Source organism: Leptonotus elevatus, chromosome 16, assembly GCF_054856555.1.
Source record: "Leptonotus elevatus isolate MCC_2025b chromosome 16, RoL_Lele_1.0, whole genome shotgun sequence".
Lineage (NCBI taxonomy): Eukaryota > Metazoa > Chordata > Actinopteri > Syngnathiformes > Syngnathidae > Leptonotus > Leptonotus elevatus.
In genome coordinates this window covers 17381303-17400715 of record NC_141254.1, presented here as the reverse complement: position 1 = coordinate 17400715, position 19413 = coordinate 17381303, and the positions used below count along the sequence as shown (strand labels likewise).

General features: G+C 43.9%; 2 protein-coding genes across 2 annotated transcripts; one reads left to right on the top strand and one right to left on the bottom strand.

Moving 5' to 3' along the window:
- Window positions 1-545: 545 nt before the first annotated feature.
- Window positions 546-11493, top strand: phldb2a (pleckstrin homology-like domain, family B, member 2a). Its single transcript, XM_086098555.1, has 17 exons — window positions 546-677; window positions 1649-1756; window positions 2552-3519; window positions 3603-3923; window positions 6230-6364; window positions 6610-6747; window positions 7160-7303; window positions 8093-8203; window positions 8285-8374; window positions 9190-9327; window positions 9586-9685; window positions 9852-10053; window positions 10139-10229; window positions 10352-10498; window positions 10843-11062; window positions 11172-11257; window positions 11344-11493. The coding sequence occupies exons 2-17, from the start codon at window positions 1711-1713 to the stop codon at window positions 11482-11484; spliced, it is 3078 nt and encodes a 1025-aa protein (XP_085954681.1). The 5' UTR covers window positions 546-677; window positions 1649-1710; the 3' UTR covers window positions 11485-11493.
- Window positions 11494-15372: 3879 nt separating this feature from the next.
- Window positions 15373-19069, bottom strand: LOC147161085 (uncharacterized). The gene has a single exon (XM_086057837.1). It carries the CDS (start codon window positions 18851-18853, stop codon window positions 16133-16135), a length of 2721 nt encoding a protein of 906 aa, XP_085913963.1. The 5' UTR covers window positions 18854-19069; the 3' UTR covers window positions 15373-16132.
- Window positions 19070-19413: the final 344 nt, after the last annotated feature.

Below are 19413 nucleotides of genomic sequence, written 5' to 3'. Positions count from 1 at the left end.
AGCTTTTCTTAAACTGGCTCCTTTTACTTTGCAGTTTTAACATTGCTTTGAAGTATTTTTTTTCTTCTTGCAGATGATTTTTTGTTAAATTTTTTCCACATTACGGCACACAAACAAACGATATTTGAAGTGTTTACATCTGTTTAGTTGGACGTCACAAGGGGGAGTGGATTTTTCTCTCTTTATGAGGCAGCCAAGAGCAACTCCTGCCTCCACATAGCGTGGAAAAACAACAATCCTACATATGTTGATACCCAAATGCGTACTGTGGTGTGTGGTCTTGTTTTACAGAGATTGGTGATAGTTGTTTCTTACATACAAGGTTTGACATCGACTAGTTGTAGTAATTGACATCTATTGCTACGGCAGTATTGCATTTCTTGGAAACGACCACTTAAATCTTGACAGTTGTTGTGTCTACTTTTTAATTATTTAGTTTTTTCTCTCCTCTGCAATAACTCAAACCGCCTAAGAGGGCAGCAGCGGGGCCAGATGCTGCAAAGTAAAACTGAGACTCTCCTCCTCTTCCCCCCTCCTTCTCTGGGGAGGTGGGAAGGGTCTCCTGTCTGATCCTTTGTCATGGGAAGACTTTGGGGTTTTTACTCCGCTGCTGCCTCCGTGCAAGGACGAGAGGATTTTACCTCCACCCGGCAGAGATCGCAACCATGCCAACTCAGGTGAGGAGAGGCGTTTTTGGTTTTTTTTTGGTTTTGGGGGGGGGGGGGGGGGTCGTTCACTTCAAAGAAAGATGCTCAAAGAGATTAGATTAAATACTGTACCCATGTAAGAATATTGAATCTAAACATGTAAATATTTTTTTCTTTAACGCACAAGTTGTAGAGCTTTCAAACTAAATTGCTCTCACATGCTGTGCTTCTGAATTGCCTCGACACTGCTAGGAAGTTACATTAAATTTCCAAAAATAAAAAAAATGTAATGGGTAAGACGTGTGTTACATTCTTATCTTATTTTAAACTCAACAATTTTTAACCCTCTGCTCAAACAGAATTAAAAAAAAATGTGTAACCACTTTCGAATCACTGTCCTTCATTTGTGGGTTACTCCTTGCGCGATGAATTTTCACGACGACCCGACTTTTAATGAAATACTTTCATTCCGTAGTATCCTGTTTACATTTGCTTGTGTGTTAACTCTCTGCATTAGCCTGCCAGCTTGTAGTCTGGGTGATGCCGTAAAATCTCTCACGGCTGACATGAGGCCCACCTCTTTTTTTTTTTAAGTGTGTGTGTGGGGGTGTGGGGGGGGGGGGGGTCCTAAGAATGAACTCATGCTGATTGATTGTGCGAGTGTGTAAAAGGATACCCTACTTCCTGTAGGCCCGCTCTCCAGACAGCGGGACCACAAAGTCACACATCAACCGTCTTCTGCTCTTACTTTACTATGCGGGTGGATTCAGAAAGCAGTACAGTCGGACTTTAGGAATGTAGCACAAAGTACATATATTATTCAAAGAATCAGATCTTTCGTCTCTTTAAATTTGCATGAAATTGTAAAAAAAAAAAAAAAAAAGTGTGAAAGGCAGTCTTTTATATTCTTAAAACATTTCTAAACTTGATTGACTTTCCTCCAAATTGCACCGAAAGCTTCTTACGCAATCTTGCATGTATTTTTTTTCCTTTTCTCGCAGCAAAGCACAGCTGAATCCTGACTCCGACTGAATCAAAGGACGGAGTTCAGCCAGAAAGCAGGATGCTTCCTCAAAGGGCGGCTGTGAGCACGCTGGGTTACGGCTCAGGTACGCACTTCAACCTACGGGTCAACTTGCAAAATAAAAGTGACATTTCAACGAAGCAATACAATTTAGTTGAGCTTTCTGTTGTTTAGGAGTGTAAACTTTGATCTATGAATTAATTGTCTCTGCAAATGTCATCATCCCCCCCCCCCCCACACACACACATTTACTGTAATGCCATTTTGTCTGAAACCATTTTGAAAATGCATGAAGGCCATCATTGTTAACTTCATGAATGCAGAATGATTTCTATTGAAAATAAGTACATTGGCATCATCTACAAATAATATTGGATATAAAGTGTTTGATACTGCAGCAAAAATATTTACACAAGAAACAATAATAGCCCTAGAATGGAACCTTGCGGTACCCCACATGGATTGTTCTAGAAGAAGAAAAAAGTTGTCCTTGTAGAAAGAAAGGAGTTGCTATTGCAACCAAAGCAAGTCCATATTTTTACTTCCTGGCAACCAAAGCAAGTCCATATTTTTACTTCCTGGCCAGGTGTCCCAGTACTTTTGCCCCAATTGTGCACTTAGGCATGCGTTTGTAGGTGTTCTCATAGATAAAACCCCGTGACGCATTCTGGCTTCTTCCATTTTTAGAAGACACTTGGCAACCAACAAGGCCAGTGTTTGTGTTGGACTTGGAAGTATATGAGCGCACATTCTTCGCTGGTTTTCCCCTTCTTACTCAGCACCGTCAAGCTTATTAAAATCGGCTTCACTTTATGACATGACCTCAAAAAAAAAAAAAGTGTCGGGATTACATGCTCTGTTAATTTGCTCCCATCTACAGACTGTGTGAAGATGGAGCCCAGTGGCAGCGGCCCGGTTGGTGGGACCTTGCTCAGGGGCTCCCGCTCTAAGGCAGAGCTGCAGGAGTTGATGGAGACGCTGCAGCGCCGGAAGAGCGCCCTGGAGGCCAGTCTGAGGGCAGCCGAGTGCAACCGCAAGTATTTCAACATGCCTTCCCCCGGCGGACCGCAGTCCAAACGGCCGCTGTCCGTCCTCAGCAACGCCGAGCATCAGCTGTCCCCCCCGAGACACTTCTCTTTCATGAGCTGCAGCAGCAGCAGCAGCAGCAGCGTGCCCCCGTCCCCTCGCCAGGGCGAGCGCCAGTTTAGCCCCAACGGCTTGCCCCGCCATCCGAATGCTCGCCACCAATCGCAAGACAGCCTGCTCCGCCCGACAGATGGAAGTTCTCTCACCTCCTCCTACGGGGAACCCCTACCTCGCTCTCCGAGGGTCAAAAGCGGCACGGCCAGTGTGCCCTCAAGCCCTCGATTGGGCCGCAGGCTCTACTCGCACGGGAAAGCCATAAGTGACTCCCGGCAGAGGAAATACTCAACGGGTTCCCTCAACAGTCTTGGCATGCACAGCCGCTCTCTACCCCGCCTCCACAATCCGGCAGATCCTCCTATTTTATCCCTGCCGCCTCACGTCCACAGAGCGGGACGCTCGGCGGCGGCGGCTCGGCGCAGCCTCTCCTCCCTTGAGCAACCGCCGGATGTGACGGTGCCCGCCAGCATGCCCAATACGTCCCGCAGGGCCAGCCTGGCCTCTCTGAACTCCCTCGGCGTTGACGTGGATGGACCCGGTTTGGATGTGAGCTTCGGAGAGCGCAGGTTATCATTTGGGAAAGGGGGGCTGAGTCCGGGACAAAGAGTGGGCAGCATCAATTCCTTGAACGGCAAAGAAGAGTTGCGAGACTATCACCAGCACCAAAGAGACGAGAGACTGCGGGAGCAGAAAGTGCACAAATTGGTGAGTTTATTTTACGGAGTCTTACGGACGGACATCGTCACGCGATGTACGTACAAAGTTTATGCAAATCTTTGTGTCCGCAGGAAAGCCAGCGGCTGGAGACCATAATGAACCTGTGCACGGAGTTTGCCCACGTGGAGCCCGCCGGTTCAGCCGTTTTCGACCTGCAGAAGATCAATAAGGAGTTGGAGAAGCTGCAAGTGTCGGACGACGAGTCCGTTTTCTCCGACTCGCCCGGCAGCGCGGCGCCAGACGGCGGCTTTGGCACCGGGGGACGGGATTTGCTTCTCAGCGACGAGCAGCGGGTCAGCAGTCGTCAGCAGAACGGTTTCAGGGAGATTCACTCGCTGGCTCTCGGCCTCGGCAGCGGCGACCCCTCGACATCCAGCGACCACAGAGCTAAGGTCATTTGATTTAACATCTTATGCCCGTTTTTTTCGGAGTGTCGTAGTTCTTGAGATCGGGGTCTGGTCTTAAGACTACTTGATAAGGGTCTCATCTCAGAATCGAAGGCATTTTGACTCTGTCTTGTCAGATACTGGGGTCAGCTTGGTCTGTTTTGGTGGTTTTTCTTTGGTCTTGGTCTTAGTCTTATCTCAGTCTCGAAATCCCAAAATCTTCTTGTCTCTGCCTCGACCTCCAAAAGTCTTGGTCTTGTCTCGGTCTAGAACAGAGGTGGGCAATCTCGGTCCTCAAGGGCTGGAGTCCTGCAGGTTTTGGAGGTTTCTCACTTTCAATACAAGCTGATTCCAATCAACAGGATCGTTATCAGGCTTATGTGGAGCTTGCTGATGAGCTGATCATATATCAGCTGTGTTGCATGCAAAACATGCAAAACCTGTAGGATTCCGGCCCTCGATGCCCACCTCTGGTCTAGAATATACCCTCTCGTCTCAATCATGTTTTGGTCTCGGTTGGTGTGGTCTTGATTATAAAACTAGCTTTTCCAATGATACCAGGAACCACAAGGTACTACTTACAGTACTCGGGTTCAGCCGGTATTCCTAGTTCCCCAGAACAATATTATCTTAGTTGCGTGATATTCTTGTTGCTTAACCAATGTTTGCGTCACTATTACCGCTACATCTTTATTGAGTCAAGTCATTGCCTTGCTAACAGTAATGAGAACAATTTGAGGCAAGATTGTCTCACACATTTCGCATGAGATGAAAAAAGTGATTAAAAGCAATGCTAGTTTGCGGTTCTAAATGCCCCTGGCTCCATTTTTTTATTTTTATTTTTTTTTTTAGAAAGAGCCAGCTCTTAGAAAGAAAACTGAAATGGGACGCACCCCTTACACTATGTGGAATGTACTTTATCACACTGCCGAAAGCTTGTTTATCTTTGTTTGTTTACCTTTTGTGCAATCACTGCAAATGATTACCATTCCAATGTTTTCCGGTTTTTCCACATCACCCCCGTGCGGATCACCTTTTCAGGCACAACCAGGTTTTTAATGGACATTTTACAGTAAATATTTAGTTCCAACTGCATTTGTGTTGACGTAAAGTGGAAACATGTGCAGTGCCAACAATCTCTTGCAGATGCTTCCCCTTAGTGGGACCCTGGTGCTTTCAACAGTCTTATTTGATACAAAATGCTCTTTTACGAGTTCCTATTTAAGCGGTTTTGTTATGATAGCGACAATACACGGCGTATGACTCCATCTGAGCGCTGATATTGCAATTATCAGTTTTTTTCTCCGTTGTGGTCGTTGCTGTGCGCTATGTAAATGTATCAAATTGTGCAATTTCAGCCGCCATGTCGGCTTCTCCTCCGCAGTCTCAGCGGTCCCGTTACCGTCTCCTCTGTGAAAGCGAAGCCTTTTTCCACGCTAAAACAGTTATAACCCGGGCAGCGTGTCTGGTTTTAATGAAGAAGACCTAGTTGTGCTTCAGCACTCAACTCCAAAAGAAAGGGAGGGTGGGGCGGGGGGGCTTTACAGGAAATGACTCTATCCCACTGAGAATTATTATATGTGCATGTTTGAATGGAAGAATTCTAGTGTATACACATGGCAAAGTCCTTTTTCCAGATGTTTGAAACATTGTATTGAAAAAAATTTTTTGACTATTGATTACACATAAGCACAACTTTTAATGATAGAATAATAGACTCCAAGTCGGGGCAATGTTTTCTGCACTGTGACATGAAAAAAATAGTGTTTCTACGAAACATGCCTAGGAGTTGCTCGTCACATCACTTTTGTACACATTATGATTCTTCTCTGCACTTTACTAAAAAGAATGCCCAATAACAGAAAGATATGTTCTTTAACGGGAGATTCTGGGGTTCTTTGGCAAGACTTTCCATTCGGCTAAGCCAAAAAAGAATCCCGTTGTTGTCATTCATCCAACGTGCCATGTTAAAACATCTGCTGCTGTTACTCTCAAAAAGTGCACGCTGGAAAATACTGCCGGCCGTCTTTGTGTTTAACATCACACTTAATGCAAGAAGCTGGCTCGATTTTTTTTTCTTTTCTTTTTTTTTCCTTAAGAGCTCAGTATTGTTCATTCGGAAATGTCATCATCATTGCTGGCTCGATTTTCGATCGTTATAAAAAAATGTGCCCCAGCCGTGAAAAGTTATGACGGAGACGTTTATGTTAAGCTTGGATCATAAATATCCATATGAGGATAGTCTGCTCTGCTAGTGTGTGAGTGACAGAGAGGGGAGTCGAAACCAACCTCCTTCCTTATACGATGTCCAGGTGTTGGAGAGTGCGCAGCTGAGGCAGGAAGTGACACACATTGAGGAGGAGAGAATCCAAGTTGTGAACAACATTGAGGAGCTGGAGCAAAAGATTAAAGACCTGGACAACCAGATGGAGGAGTCTGTCAGAGAGGTAGGATAGCGCACAACGTTTTGTCTCGACAAGATTTGAAAATAACGACGATCACATCCTGACATGAATTGATGAGTCAAGACAACAGCCAATATGATGTAACAGCTACAACTCGCTGGCCATGAGGAAGCATGAATGCATTCATCAAATCTATCAAAAACGATTAGCATATATTTAAAGGCAGATTTAATATTGAAAGTTGAAGGCTCATCCACCTTTGCATTTCTAAACGCCACTTCCTGCAGATGGAGGTGGAGTGCGCTTTGCTGGAAGGGGAGCAAGAATCAGAGATGGCTCAGCTGCAAAAGGAAAAGGACCTTTTGGACCATCTTAAGGAAAACATTCACAGCGCTGAGAAGATTAGCCACACGGAGAAAGCACAGGTAAAATAAAATAACGCTACTACTCTGTGAAGTTGGCAAATAAGAGGGTCTGGCTTAGAGAAAAGAGCATTTCCAAAAATGCACACGGGTAACTTGCATGCAAACAGCATTTCCACATGCCACAGGTTCAACTAAAATCAGCTATCCACAAAGTAAACTACACGTAAAGACAAACTTTTTCTTGTTTACATTCATCTGCCATTACAATGATCGATAAGAAAAGCAAGCGAAAAAAAATAAATTAAAAAAAAGAATAAAAAAAAAAAAGGAAAAAAAAAAAAAAAAAAAAGCAAGCGAAGTCACATGAATTGCTGCGACAAACCCCATCAACTCATTTGGACTATAGGAAAAAAAAATCTACTCCCAGAGATATTCCTTTAATTGGCACATATGCATGTCCTGTCTGTCGTAGGAAGCAGAGGAGCAAGCTAAAAGTTTGGAGGAATTGGAGTTTCAGAAATTGGAGAGGGAGATTCACCAGGATGAGGAGAAGGAAAATCAGAGTCAGTTGCTGAGGGAAATTGCTGACCGTCAGCGTCTCGCTATTACTCGCAAGGTACATATCATATGTACAGTATAACAGAACTAAAACAGAAATATCTCCTCACTTTAAATGATTACATTGTGCTTTGATGTCATCGGTATAATGGAAAGTAGCCTCAGTTCTATCAAATAACACCAAAAAATGCACAATATTATATATTAAGAGACATGCTTTCTATGCAAATTAAAACAATTCTAAGGTATTTGCGTGTTCATGTTTTTGTCAAAATACCCCAATGATCAATAATTATAGCACACTTTACACACCCTATTTTTGTCTTGCTGAAATCAGTCTAATGCAATGGCGCAAATTATACCAGCGTCTCAGAGTCTGGATTTTGTTCCCATAATGACCAGGCACAATAACCCTCGACAACTTTGCAATTTTCAAAAGTCATCCAACAAATTTCGATGCAGCTCTGCTTACCTTTCGCCCTTGCCATGATATTGCGGGTGTCACGCCCTTTTGAGATGTGGGTATTTCTGCGTGTTTCATGTGTCTGAGTCTGGCCATTGCTTGAAAGTGGCTCTGGATCTTCCCCTGGCTTGCTGATCATGCATTATGGGCAGAGAAAATGTGGACGTTGGTTGTTAGATAAATTTCCAAGAAAGATTCCCTCTAAGATGCATTTCAAGAAGGTCGTTAAATTTCACACTTGATGGGTTGGGCAGACACTACAGACACACAGCTATTTGTATACAAACAATAAGGGGGATAACATGAAAAGGGCACAAATATTAAAAAAAAAAAAAAATCTCACACAAATTTGCGGCTCTCTGCTGTTTTGTTTCCTCGGCGCAGGAGAGACTTGCAACGCTGAAGAAACAGTCCTCGCAGATTACTTTACAGTCCCAGCAGGAAAGAGACGACTTTCACAGGGAGAAAAACAATCTGCTCATCATGCTGCAGAAGGTAAGCCGCTCAAGTGAAAAACTGGCCCGGGTCGACGAATGGGTTGTGCCTTCACTGAAGATGTCATCATGACGACCGCAGGAGAGAGACAAGCTGGCGTCTTTGGAAGGAAAGTATGCAGAGCTGTCTGAGCAGCAGAACTTGGCCAACAGCAACGCGGCCATCAAAGAGGTGCGTGTCGGTTGGAAGAATACAATTTGTGGACAAAAAGGCACCGGGGACACACGTTTTTTGAAATTTATGAATCAATCAAGGCTAAAATGACTTTGTTTCCACTAAAATCTTAATTCAAGTCATTCTGGAAAATGTTATGCGTCCAAACTGAAGTCTTTGAGGAAGGTTTCTTCCAGGAACTCCAGCTTCATTCCATTTTCAAAAAACATGCATGTGAGGTTAATTGAAGACTCTATGTTGTTAAGTGTGAATGGATCTTTGTCTAAATGCGCCCTGTGGTTGATTGGCAAACAGCCCAGGTTGCACTTTTGCTGTTCCAACTGAATAGAAAGAGCAGTAAAAACTTGATGGATGGACGGATAATGGACCGTGTCCCAAAACCTTTGTCCAAATAGTATATACCAAGTATTTCAGCAAGCAGAGCTCATCTTTAATACGACATGTTTTGATAATAATAAACGACCAAGTTCACCGCTAGAGGTCCTCGGTTGTTTTTGGATTTTGATTATTTGATTGTTTTATTTGAAGTTTCTTGACAAACCACACATTGTCAAGTATTTTGCCTGTAAAATTCGAGACAATGCAAGTAAATTGATCATTTACAAGAAAACACAAAACTCCTAGAGTAGGCGTTCTGGATCTCGACATCCGCAAAAAGCTGGACTGAGCAGACGCTTCATGGAGTTAATGAAGCTTTAGTAGCTGAACCGACTTCAGCTTTGTTGACCATCATAATCTTCCGCGACCATATTTGTAGTCACTTAGTGACTTTTTGGAGAACTTGGCCTTCAACTATTCATTTTCCGCTGCAGCACATGCCCTCCGCAAAGGAAAGGAGAAGAAGCGGCAAGGAAAATTCGGCCCATCTGAGCGACAACGGAACTCCAAAGAGCCGCCAGCAGCTCGTCGCGCCTTACGGACGATCTCTGGGACGCACCCTCCCGCCGAAGGTCATTATTTATTCGTCGACATAACCTTCCGCATCGGATTGAAAAGGAAATTGCCCCCTAATATTTCGACTTTTAGATTCTATTTATTCATAATCATTATCATGAAGCTGAAGGGGGGATTTCCATTTTGGATCCAGCCAAACAGCGATCCTCACGAACCCACTGCGAGACAGATGCTTGCACTTGTGTGATTTCTGCGGTGCCGTGACATTTTTGTGTGTGTGTGTTTTTTTTTTTTTTTTTTTTTTCCTTCCACAGGCCCATCTGCCTCTGTCACAAAGCTCCAGCTGCGGCAGCGTCATCCCGCAAGGGCTCAGCTTTGCCCCCCGAGACCTGAACGCTCGCCGCCAGCCAAAAAGTGAGTCATCGTCACGCCGTCGCATCCAATAAACAACACGACCAATAACGGCGCGCTTTCCGTCTCGGCTCGGCGACATATTTCTGTAATGATCCGTCGCTTAACATGCGCTAAATTATCAACTTGATAATTTATTCAAATTGATTGATGATACACCTCTCGTCAGCAGGCCACGCGCACTTGAATGACGCCGTTCACAGCCGACAGAGGAAAAGTGATTTTTGCAGTCGGATGCTGTCCGAGTCAAACGTTTTCCTGGATTCTTTGTCCTACCCGGACAACAGCCAAACATCCGACACCGTCAGCGTGGACAGCTCCGACAGCATGGAGACGAGCTTCTCCGCATGCTCTCCGGATAACATCTCCAGGTTGGACATCATGGAATACGTTGACGGTGATGATGGCGGTCCAAACCAATGAAAACCGCGTGTTTTCTCCGTTTTTTTCTGTCAGCGCCAGCATGACCAACGTGGCCAAACTCGAGGAGATGGAGCGTTTACTCCGAGAGGCCCAGGTGGAAAAGCTAAGGCTGCTTGAGCACAGGGTAACTAATGCGCGCTTGTCATTAGAGCGTGCTAAATGTCCTATTAAAACTCCCATGAAGTTTAAAAAAAAAAAAAAAAAAAAAAAAAAACCTGAGCATGCCTTATGTTTGCACACTGACAGGAGCGCGAGATGGAGATACGCCGGCACGCTCTGGAGGAGGAGCGAAGGCGGAGGGAGGAGTTGGAGAAACGTCTGCAGGAGGAGACCACCAGGAGGCAGAAACTTGTGGAGAGGGAAGTGAAGCTCAGGGAGAAACAGAGATCGCAGGTAGTACTTTTGATAAACAAAGTTTCATTGACAAAAAATTGAGAACAAAGACCTTTCAAAAACTGCCACAGTATAGCGCCAACTACTGGTAAGGAGGACTTACGTAATGTCAATTGTGCATTATTAATTATTCACTAAATTTGATTACAATTATTTATCTAGCAAATAAATAATGTATGTAAATGTTTAACAGAAAATATTTACAATGAAATCTGACATATTTTAATTGAACAGTTCTAGTTAAAAGACGCTAAATAATGAAATCAGACTCTTTGATCATGTGGGCCCGATTGAAGGGCTTTACCCAACCCTGCTTTAGATTGCGCATGATTTTTCGTCCACAGTCCCGACTCCTGACGCGCTACTTGCCCATGAGAAAAGACGACTTCGACCTCCATTGCCATATCGAGGCGGCGGGACACAATCCAGACGCCTGCTTCCATCTGGCCATCACGGACAAAACGTGCAGAGGCTTCCTTGTCAAAATGGGAGGGAAAATAAAGACCTGGAAGAAGCGCTGGTTTGTTTTTGACCAGAATCGCAGGACGCTCACTTACTATGCAGGTGAGGAACTCGACTTTCATTTCGGAACATGACAGAGGATAGCGGTGATGTCACTTTTAAACTATGCGCACATACTTTGAAGGCTAAGATCGTTTTTTCCTCACCGCAGACAAGCATGAGACCAAGATGAAAGGAGTCATTTACTTCCAGGCAATAGAGGAGGTGTACTATGACCATTTGAAGAATGCACACAAAGTAAGATGATTATTCTTTTTGTTTTTACCATCATCATCATCATAGCTCTCACACTCTCCTTTTACTTCTTGCCATCTTCATCCAAGAGTCCAAACCCTTCGCTGACCTTCAGTGTGAAGACGCATGATCGGGTCTACTACATGGTGGCCCCGTCCCCCGAGGCCATGCGAATCTGGATGGATGTTATTGTGACGGGCGCAGAAGGACACATGCACTTCATGGTGTAACGGATCCCAAGGGGTGGGGATTTTTTTTGGGGGGGGGGGGGGGGCAGAAGATTTGCACGGTACCACTTCAATGTGTAATATGTGAAGTCTTAGAGACAAGTCATTCACTCTATCACGTAATAAAGTGTAAAGTATGAAGATGAAAATAAGTTCTATACCAGTCTCACAATTAAGCTATTTAGTTGATTATGTACGATAGCTACATTCATCTGTGATGTCCAACGAGTGGAGGGAAAAAAAAAGAAGTATCAGTCACTTTTAAAACTTTGCATACACAAAAAGGGCCAACAACAGAGTGCTGACTTCCAATTAGGATTTTGAGCAGCGCCAAATTGTTCACCTTTGTGGATTACAAATCACAAACTTTTGTCATTAACTCATTCACTGCCATTGGCGGCTATAGACGTAAAAAAAACTATTTGAACCATTTCTATTAGTTTAACCTTTTTTTCCCCACTTGTTAACAAAAGTAGGAAAACCTAGATTTTTTTTATTGTACATTTAGAACAGACATAAAATGTGTGATTAATCGTGAGTTAACTAGTGAAGTCATGCGATTAACTACGATTAAAAATTGTAATCGCCTGACGCTCCTAATTTTTAATAATCTTTTCTTTCTTTTTTTAAATCGCATCAGGTGATTAAAATTCTTAATTGTAATTAATTGCATGACTTTAACTCACAATTAATCAAAAAAAATTCTAGGTTTTCATATTCTTACCAAAGTGAAAAAAAATGTTAAACTAATAGAAACAGTTCAAATGAATTTTTGACGTCTATAGCCGTCAATGGCAGCGAATAAATTAAGATGTATTCTTTACTTCTAGAGGTCAAGCACCCAATCATGTGGATCCGCACTTAAGTTGAATTAAAACAAAAACTTTGCAAGAATTCACTTTGCATAGTATATTTCCAGGTATACTCAAAAGGATTTGTGTTATAAGTTCAGTGTTATATTGCCTCCTAAACGCCAGTCAGTATTTGTGATGCAGCTGCCAGTCTACCAGCACGTCATTTTTGCGGCAGAAACTGCACGAGCAGCGCCCTCTAGCGGCAGTAGAAGCCGATAACAATTTGTGATGAGGTAATCTTATGATCTCAGACTGTGAGCTCAACATTTCAATATTAGTTTTCCACCAGCAGAGGCCCTCAGTGCGAGATGTATTGCAACAGCATGACGTAATGCTTTTATCAGTCAGTCTGATATCAGTTGCTATTCGCGATGTCCCCATTTCAGATCAACATGCTCTTGTATATGAGTTGTATATCACATTTATATATTTTTATATTGCAATATACATGTTTATATTTTCAGTATGAATGATTGTGTTAACACGTTTTTGTTTTTTTGTTTTTTTTTCAGTAATAGGCCTTAACAAAAAATAATAATAAATTCTTTTTAAGAATTGTTTTGGTATGTTTCTTTCCTGCAAGCCTTAAATTAAAGATGGCAAAAGTATTAGTACAGATATTTGTGGAGGGAAAAAAAGATATGGTAAAGTATTAGTACTAAAAGTACAGATTAACAAAAGTGTACAAATATTACAAATGTAGAGAGTAGAGGCAAAGGTGGTCTGAAAAATATCCATACATAAAAAAAAATCTACTTCGGTGCAATAACTGTCTTGATGAGTAATCATACATATAGTATATCTCATAACTTCTTAAACAATTAAGTAAAACTACACAAGATATAAACATTTTGTCAGACCAGCATTAAACATCGCACTGCATGAGAAGTCAAAATGCCCCAAATAGTCATCATGATCATCATCTCAGGCATAAAAGCAATGTGCTAAATTAACATGCGCATGAGTTACTTGGTTTACTAGCAATGATGTGACATGTTACTCGCTTCGGGCAAAATGAATAAAGATTAGCATAATTAAACCTGATACAAACGAACATTCAGGTCAGATCCACAGATGATCGTATGAAGTGTGCGTTTAATTGCTATAATTAAAAAAATGCTAATTAGTCATGAGTGCAAGTTTTCTTTTTCGTGAGTAAGCAAAGCACTCATGTTTACAAAACTCCTCCCATCAATGCCAGCGGCCTTCCATTGGTTGACCTAGTGGCGTTGGCATGGGAACGCAGACTGAAGCATGCTAAATTAGGCTTCTAAAGAGGCACATCTCTCTCCGGAGGCAAATGCAGACTCAAAACACGAGATGCACCGGGGTGGCCGTCCCAGTGCATTATGGGGGCTGTAATTGGCGTAACACATTGGGAGCGCACACAAACGCATGATTGTCTGCGAAAGCTTATGCAACGAGTCTCAAAAAGTCAAGCTCAGTGTGGCTCAACTAGCATAAACGCTGTTGTGGTCGTGACTGATGAGCGTGAACGAGACATGAGGATGGTTATCGACAAAATGACATTCATTGAATTTTCCTGAACGAGCTTCCGAATGCAAAAAGTCCCAAGTGCATAATGTAATTAGAAACTCTATGCAGTTATTACCTCTACATGCTCTTAAAGTTTAAATATTTAATAGGCATGCTCTGCAACAAATAACCACGTGCTGCACTGTACCTGGTGGGATAATCATGATCTTTTTAGCAATGTTTTTCTTATGTTAGTTTCGTTTATTTGACAGATGTTCAATACCACTTTTTTTTTTTTTTTGGGACCAATACCAGGCATTACGAGTACTCAACCTGAGTAGTCACCGATATCATAATTTCAATACATAACATTTCCCCAAAAAACAATGACATCATTTATTTATTTATTTGTGTCTTTTCTGGACATCTTTTCAATGACATACTTTTAAACAAAGACCTATAAATCCCAATGTAGTACTTTCCCCTTAAAATTGCATGAAATTAAAGTCAAGTTCTCTTTTTCTATACAAACCACTTACAGAAATTGCATCTTAATGGGCATCTGTCAGACATGTATGCCTTTTGTTCCCCACAAGAAGGTGGCTGATATTGGTATCGGGAGCCTCCATGAGTACCGATACTTTTTTTTTTTCAGGGCTAATACTGATACAGATTAATAGTAGTCAAGCAGGCCGATAAAATCTGCTCCAAATTTTAGTTAATTTGCATTGAAAGTTATATAAATTATATAAATGCACACAATATACAGTATACTTAATTTGTTTAAATGTCATTAAGCATGTTTGTTAAAATAATTAATTTGCGAACTTTTTCTTTGAATTTTAACAGCTTTTGTTGTAAAAATCCAACATGAAGCGCAGTGAGCTCTGAGGGTCGTCGACATGTCTGAAGTTAAATGAAAAGCGGAACGGGTAAACGGCTCCCTAAAGTTGTGTACGGAGAATAAGCTTTTCCAGAATTTCAATACAAGTGAAATGTTACTTTTGTTTCAATTTAAAACATAAATAGCAGTGTTTCCCAGTGTCAGCATCTCTTAAAAGTAAAAAAAAAAAAATCTCTTAATGACCTTCATTTTTAAGAAGAAAAAAAAAATCAGCAAATGTTGATATTCACCTATTTATTACTTTACTCTTCCCCTGCTCGATGTTTGCACTAGTTAAAATAAGCAGCGCATGAAACTCACGCCACAAATAGCAATGACACCAATCTCCAAACCTTCTCTGTTAATAAGATGCGTGATAACCCGGTTCCCTTGCAGCGGATTGGCCGGGTTTGGAGTTGACATTAATGTGCTTTCTATTCTAGGTCAGTGAACTCGCAAATGCGGATGCTGTCACAATCACGCTCCGTGAGGAGGTCACAGTGAAACCAAGCTGAAAATCTTTATACGCTCTCATCTTTTCCTGAATGACAGGGTTATGTCATTTCCTTCCGTATTAAATTAGCAGCAAAAGATAATCCAGCATACTTCATAAATCCTCTTTTATGAGCTGCTTTAAAAATGTCCCGCCGCCCCGGCCGCTTAAACAGCACAAAGCCATTTGCTAAGTACACATATCGTTTTATTGATTAAATAGGAAACTACATACTGTGGGGTAAGACTATGCACACAGATTGAGCATAAGCAAGATGAGGATATGTGTCAATATATATACGAATCTGCAAAACACATTTCGGCATCCTCTCAAACGTCCACAGAGGCAGCCGTCACGGCCGCCGAAGTCATTTCCGTCCCTGTTTCAAAGTCCCAGTCTCTCCCTTTGTTCACCATGTGATCAACCCATGTTATATAGGAGCAGGCAAACACATAATAAGGGCATGTACATTGGACGAGTGCAAATAGAAAATGGCACATGTTTCTGCTACATACAGTCGATCCCGAGCTATAGGTGTGGAATGTATATTAGGAGCTGCAGTTTCTGGATAGAAACGGAGTAAAAGAGTGGTCCCGGAAAGAAAGACGAGAAGGTTTTGACGGCCTCTAGAAAAAACGTTTAAAATACTGTAGAAAAGACTGAATTAAAATCTGTAGGAAAAGAAACCTTTAAAAAAAGGCACCAGTCCAAGTTGTGTGTGAATTCCAAGAGAACGCTTTATCTCGCTTAATATTAAATTGTTCAGATTTGACTGAACCTTCCGCGACTTTGTGCGGAGATGTTTGTGCTTCTGTGCGGTTCCTGCTTTTGACGTTTGCGGTCTTGTGAAGCCAGTCGGTGACGATGAACATTTGAAGTTCGGGGGGGGGGGGGAATATGCTTGCAGTCATAACTTTGGAGAAGCATGGCGTGTACGGTATTTGATTATTTTCTCACGGCGCCAGCAGTGGCAGGTTTGTTACCCACCCTGCGGACCGGAACTCTGGAGACGGGGATTTTGGTGCGAGGGGTTTCTTTAGCTTGCGGGATTTGAGATCCGGGTGGAGACTGTGCGCCGTGCTTGACGGGGATCTTGGAGTCACGCGGAACACCGGCGGGGGCCTTCGACTGCTGAGGCGACTGACTCTCCTCCTGGCTGTGTTTGAAGGGAGCCACGTGGACGTCAACACTGCCACCTTTGTCTCTGCTGCCTGTGTTGTGAAAGTCCAAATGACGGCTGTCCTCGTCTATGGGAGTGGGCGGGTCCCTGCCTGAATCGTCGTCGGTATGTTGGCTGTCCCGCACTGGTAGCTTTCCAGCTCGGCCTCCGCCAACCACGGGTATTTTGCTAAGTGCCTTTCCTTGCGTCCTCCTTTCTTTGGGGACGTCCATGCGCGACCCATTTTGCTGGTCCTCCACTTTGGCTATCTGTGCATCTGTGCTACTCGGGCGAGACAACTGTCCATTTGTTGATGGCTCATTGGCGCTCATCTTGTCAGATGTTGCCGTTCCACTTGGCAAAGGCACGGGAGTCGCGGCAGGGAGGGAAGGGACAGGGAGAGCGGGTGCTTTCGATTGAGTCACAGGGATCTGGACTGGAGCAGGAGGGCTTTTCGGCATAGAAACTGACATATGGGCCTGGGCGGGAGGCTTGGTAGAGGTTGGCACAGCAACAGAATCTTTAGATACAGTCACAAAGGGTGCAGGAACAGGAGGGTCTTTAGATACAGTAACAAAGGGTGCAGGAACAGGACGGTCTTTAGATACAGTCACAAAAGATGCAGGAACAGGAGGGTCTTTAGATACAGTCACAAACGATGCAGGAACAGGAGGGTCTTTAGATACAGTCACAAACGATGCAGGAACAGGAGGGTCTTTAGATACAGTCACAAAAGCTGCAGGAACAGGAAGGTCTTTAGATAGAGTCACAAAAGATGCAGGAACAGGAGGGTCTTTAGATAGAGTCACAAAAGATGCAGGAACAGGAGGGTCTTTAGATAGAGTCACGGGTGGTGGAGGACTTCGCGATTGGGAAACTGGACCCTGACCTGCGACAGGGGGCGATGGAAGTTCTTTATCTAAACACAGCGGAGACTTTTTCGCCATAGAGAAACTTGTAAAAGTAGTTGGACGAGGCTCAGTGACGGAGACCCCATTAGACACCTGTTGGCTGGAGGTTTGTACAGGTTTGGAAATGGTTGGCATGGTTGTAGCGGTGTGGGGAATTAAAGGAGGTTGGCTTCTAACAGGACTGGGAGCAACGTCCACCTTTGCAGCTACATTTTGAGGTTTGGCAGAAGAGGACGTTTGACCATTGCTATCGGATTGAGTGAAGGTAGGGGGGGAATATAGACTATGGGTTGCGGGTTTATGGGATGAAAGAAGTGTAGCTACAGCGGGAGGTTTACTTACTGAGGCAGCAGTTGGAGAAGGAGAAGAGTGGGGGGGAGGTTCTGCGTCTGATAAAGCCACTTTGCCTAAAGTGGAGTTACAAGTGGTTGCTTGAGTCTTGTCCAGGGAAGCTTGGTTAAAGGGAGTACTGCTCGGTATGGTTTTCATTGTTATGGAAGGGGTGGACATTATGGGAGGGGTTGATGAAAGTTTCACGGTTGTGGTTGTAGAAGGTGATTTTATCGTAATCTCAATAGAAGGTTTCTCCGAGGTTGGAAAAGAGTCTGAACTTGGTTTCACTGACTCAGTTGTCAGTGTGGAAGATTTGGTCAAACTAGTCACAACTGGGGTAGCTACAGAAGTGATAGAATGACCGCCGGCAGCTACAGATGAGGAAGAGGTCAGAGGAGAGGTTGTGGCCGGTCCAGGAGAAGGAGAAGTGGCCGGTGCTGAGACCTCAGCTGCTTCCGGGCTGGGGGCGCGTCTAGCTTTGCCCCACTCGGCCTTCACGTCAGCCATGATGTCTCCACCTGAGATGGACTTGAAGGTGAGGAGGGAGGAGATGTCGTCCAATAAGGAGCCCAGGCTACTCTCAGTGGGCACCACTGGAGGTTCTGCAGCGGCCACAGGCGATGCATTATAAGTTTTGCTTAAATCGCCGGTTGGGGAGCTCTCGCTGCTCGCTTTCTCGGGGCTCTCCAGAGAGCGAGGACGAGATTTGGGGGTGAGGCCGATGTCCTCTTTGATGATTTCCACACTGTTAGAGCGGGAGGACATGAGGAGTGGGCTCGGGGGAGCGTCGACCTTGTCCTCGTCTTTCGGACGCAACTTCATGCTGCCAAAGAGATTCTTCAACCCTTGCCGTTGTCGAGGAACTGGCTGGCTCACCGTGTGGATTTTGCGGTCCCCCCCTCTGCGTGCTCCCCTCAGCCGTGAAAAAAAACTGAGGGACATGGCCGAGCTGGTTGATGAGACGGAGTTGCGAGCGGCGGCCAGGACGCCATCTTCGCCCGTCGGCTCTTCCTCCGCATGCTCGCCGTCTCCTTGACTCACCTCGCGCGCCTTCTCCTTGTCTGCGTCCAGCTCGGGATCAGGCGCACCGCCTTCGGGTAATCCATCGAGGGTTTGGCTCCTGGTGACAGGTGATTTGTTGTTTTTAAGAGAAAAGATGTTACCGGGCTTGCGTTTGCCAAACAGCTTAAATCCTTTTCGTATTTTTCCACTTGGTTGGGATTCGGAAGGCGGGGGGTCCACGTTCTCCGTCTGTACATCCATCTTTTCTCTGCGTCAGCCCCAGTCTCCGCCCCTCTTTTGATGCGGTTATTATTCGCCACTCGCTGGATGGTGCATTTATATCAGAGTTTATCTTTGTCTCCCTCGGAAGAACACCTGCGTTGGACTCACCGTGTTTACTATGTTATCGTCTGTCTGCGTCCCCTCCCTCTGTCCCTCCAATGCTTTCTCCTCTAGTTCTCCCTCAAAAGCCCCTCCCCTTCGCCTCGCTTTTCGCCTGGCTCCTCTCACCGGTTACCATGGCAACTGAGGGGGTAAGCTGCTTTCGTCAGCAATGCAGAGCCATGGGCTGTCATCAAAATGTTCTCTCTCTCTCTCTCATATGTCTGATGACTGTTTATGTAAACGGCAGATAATAGAAATTTGTATGTGCAAATGATTACGATATGTTTCGATATTTTTATTAATATTTTTTCCCTGAATCTCTTTGAGAACAAGCATAGTACATACAGTAGATATAAAAAGTCTATTCATTTTGATTTTCCTGACATTTTTTCTTTTCTCTGTAGCAGAAGCTTAACAAACTTTCAAAGTGTTCATAA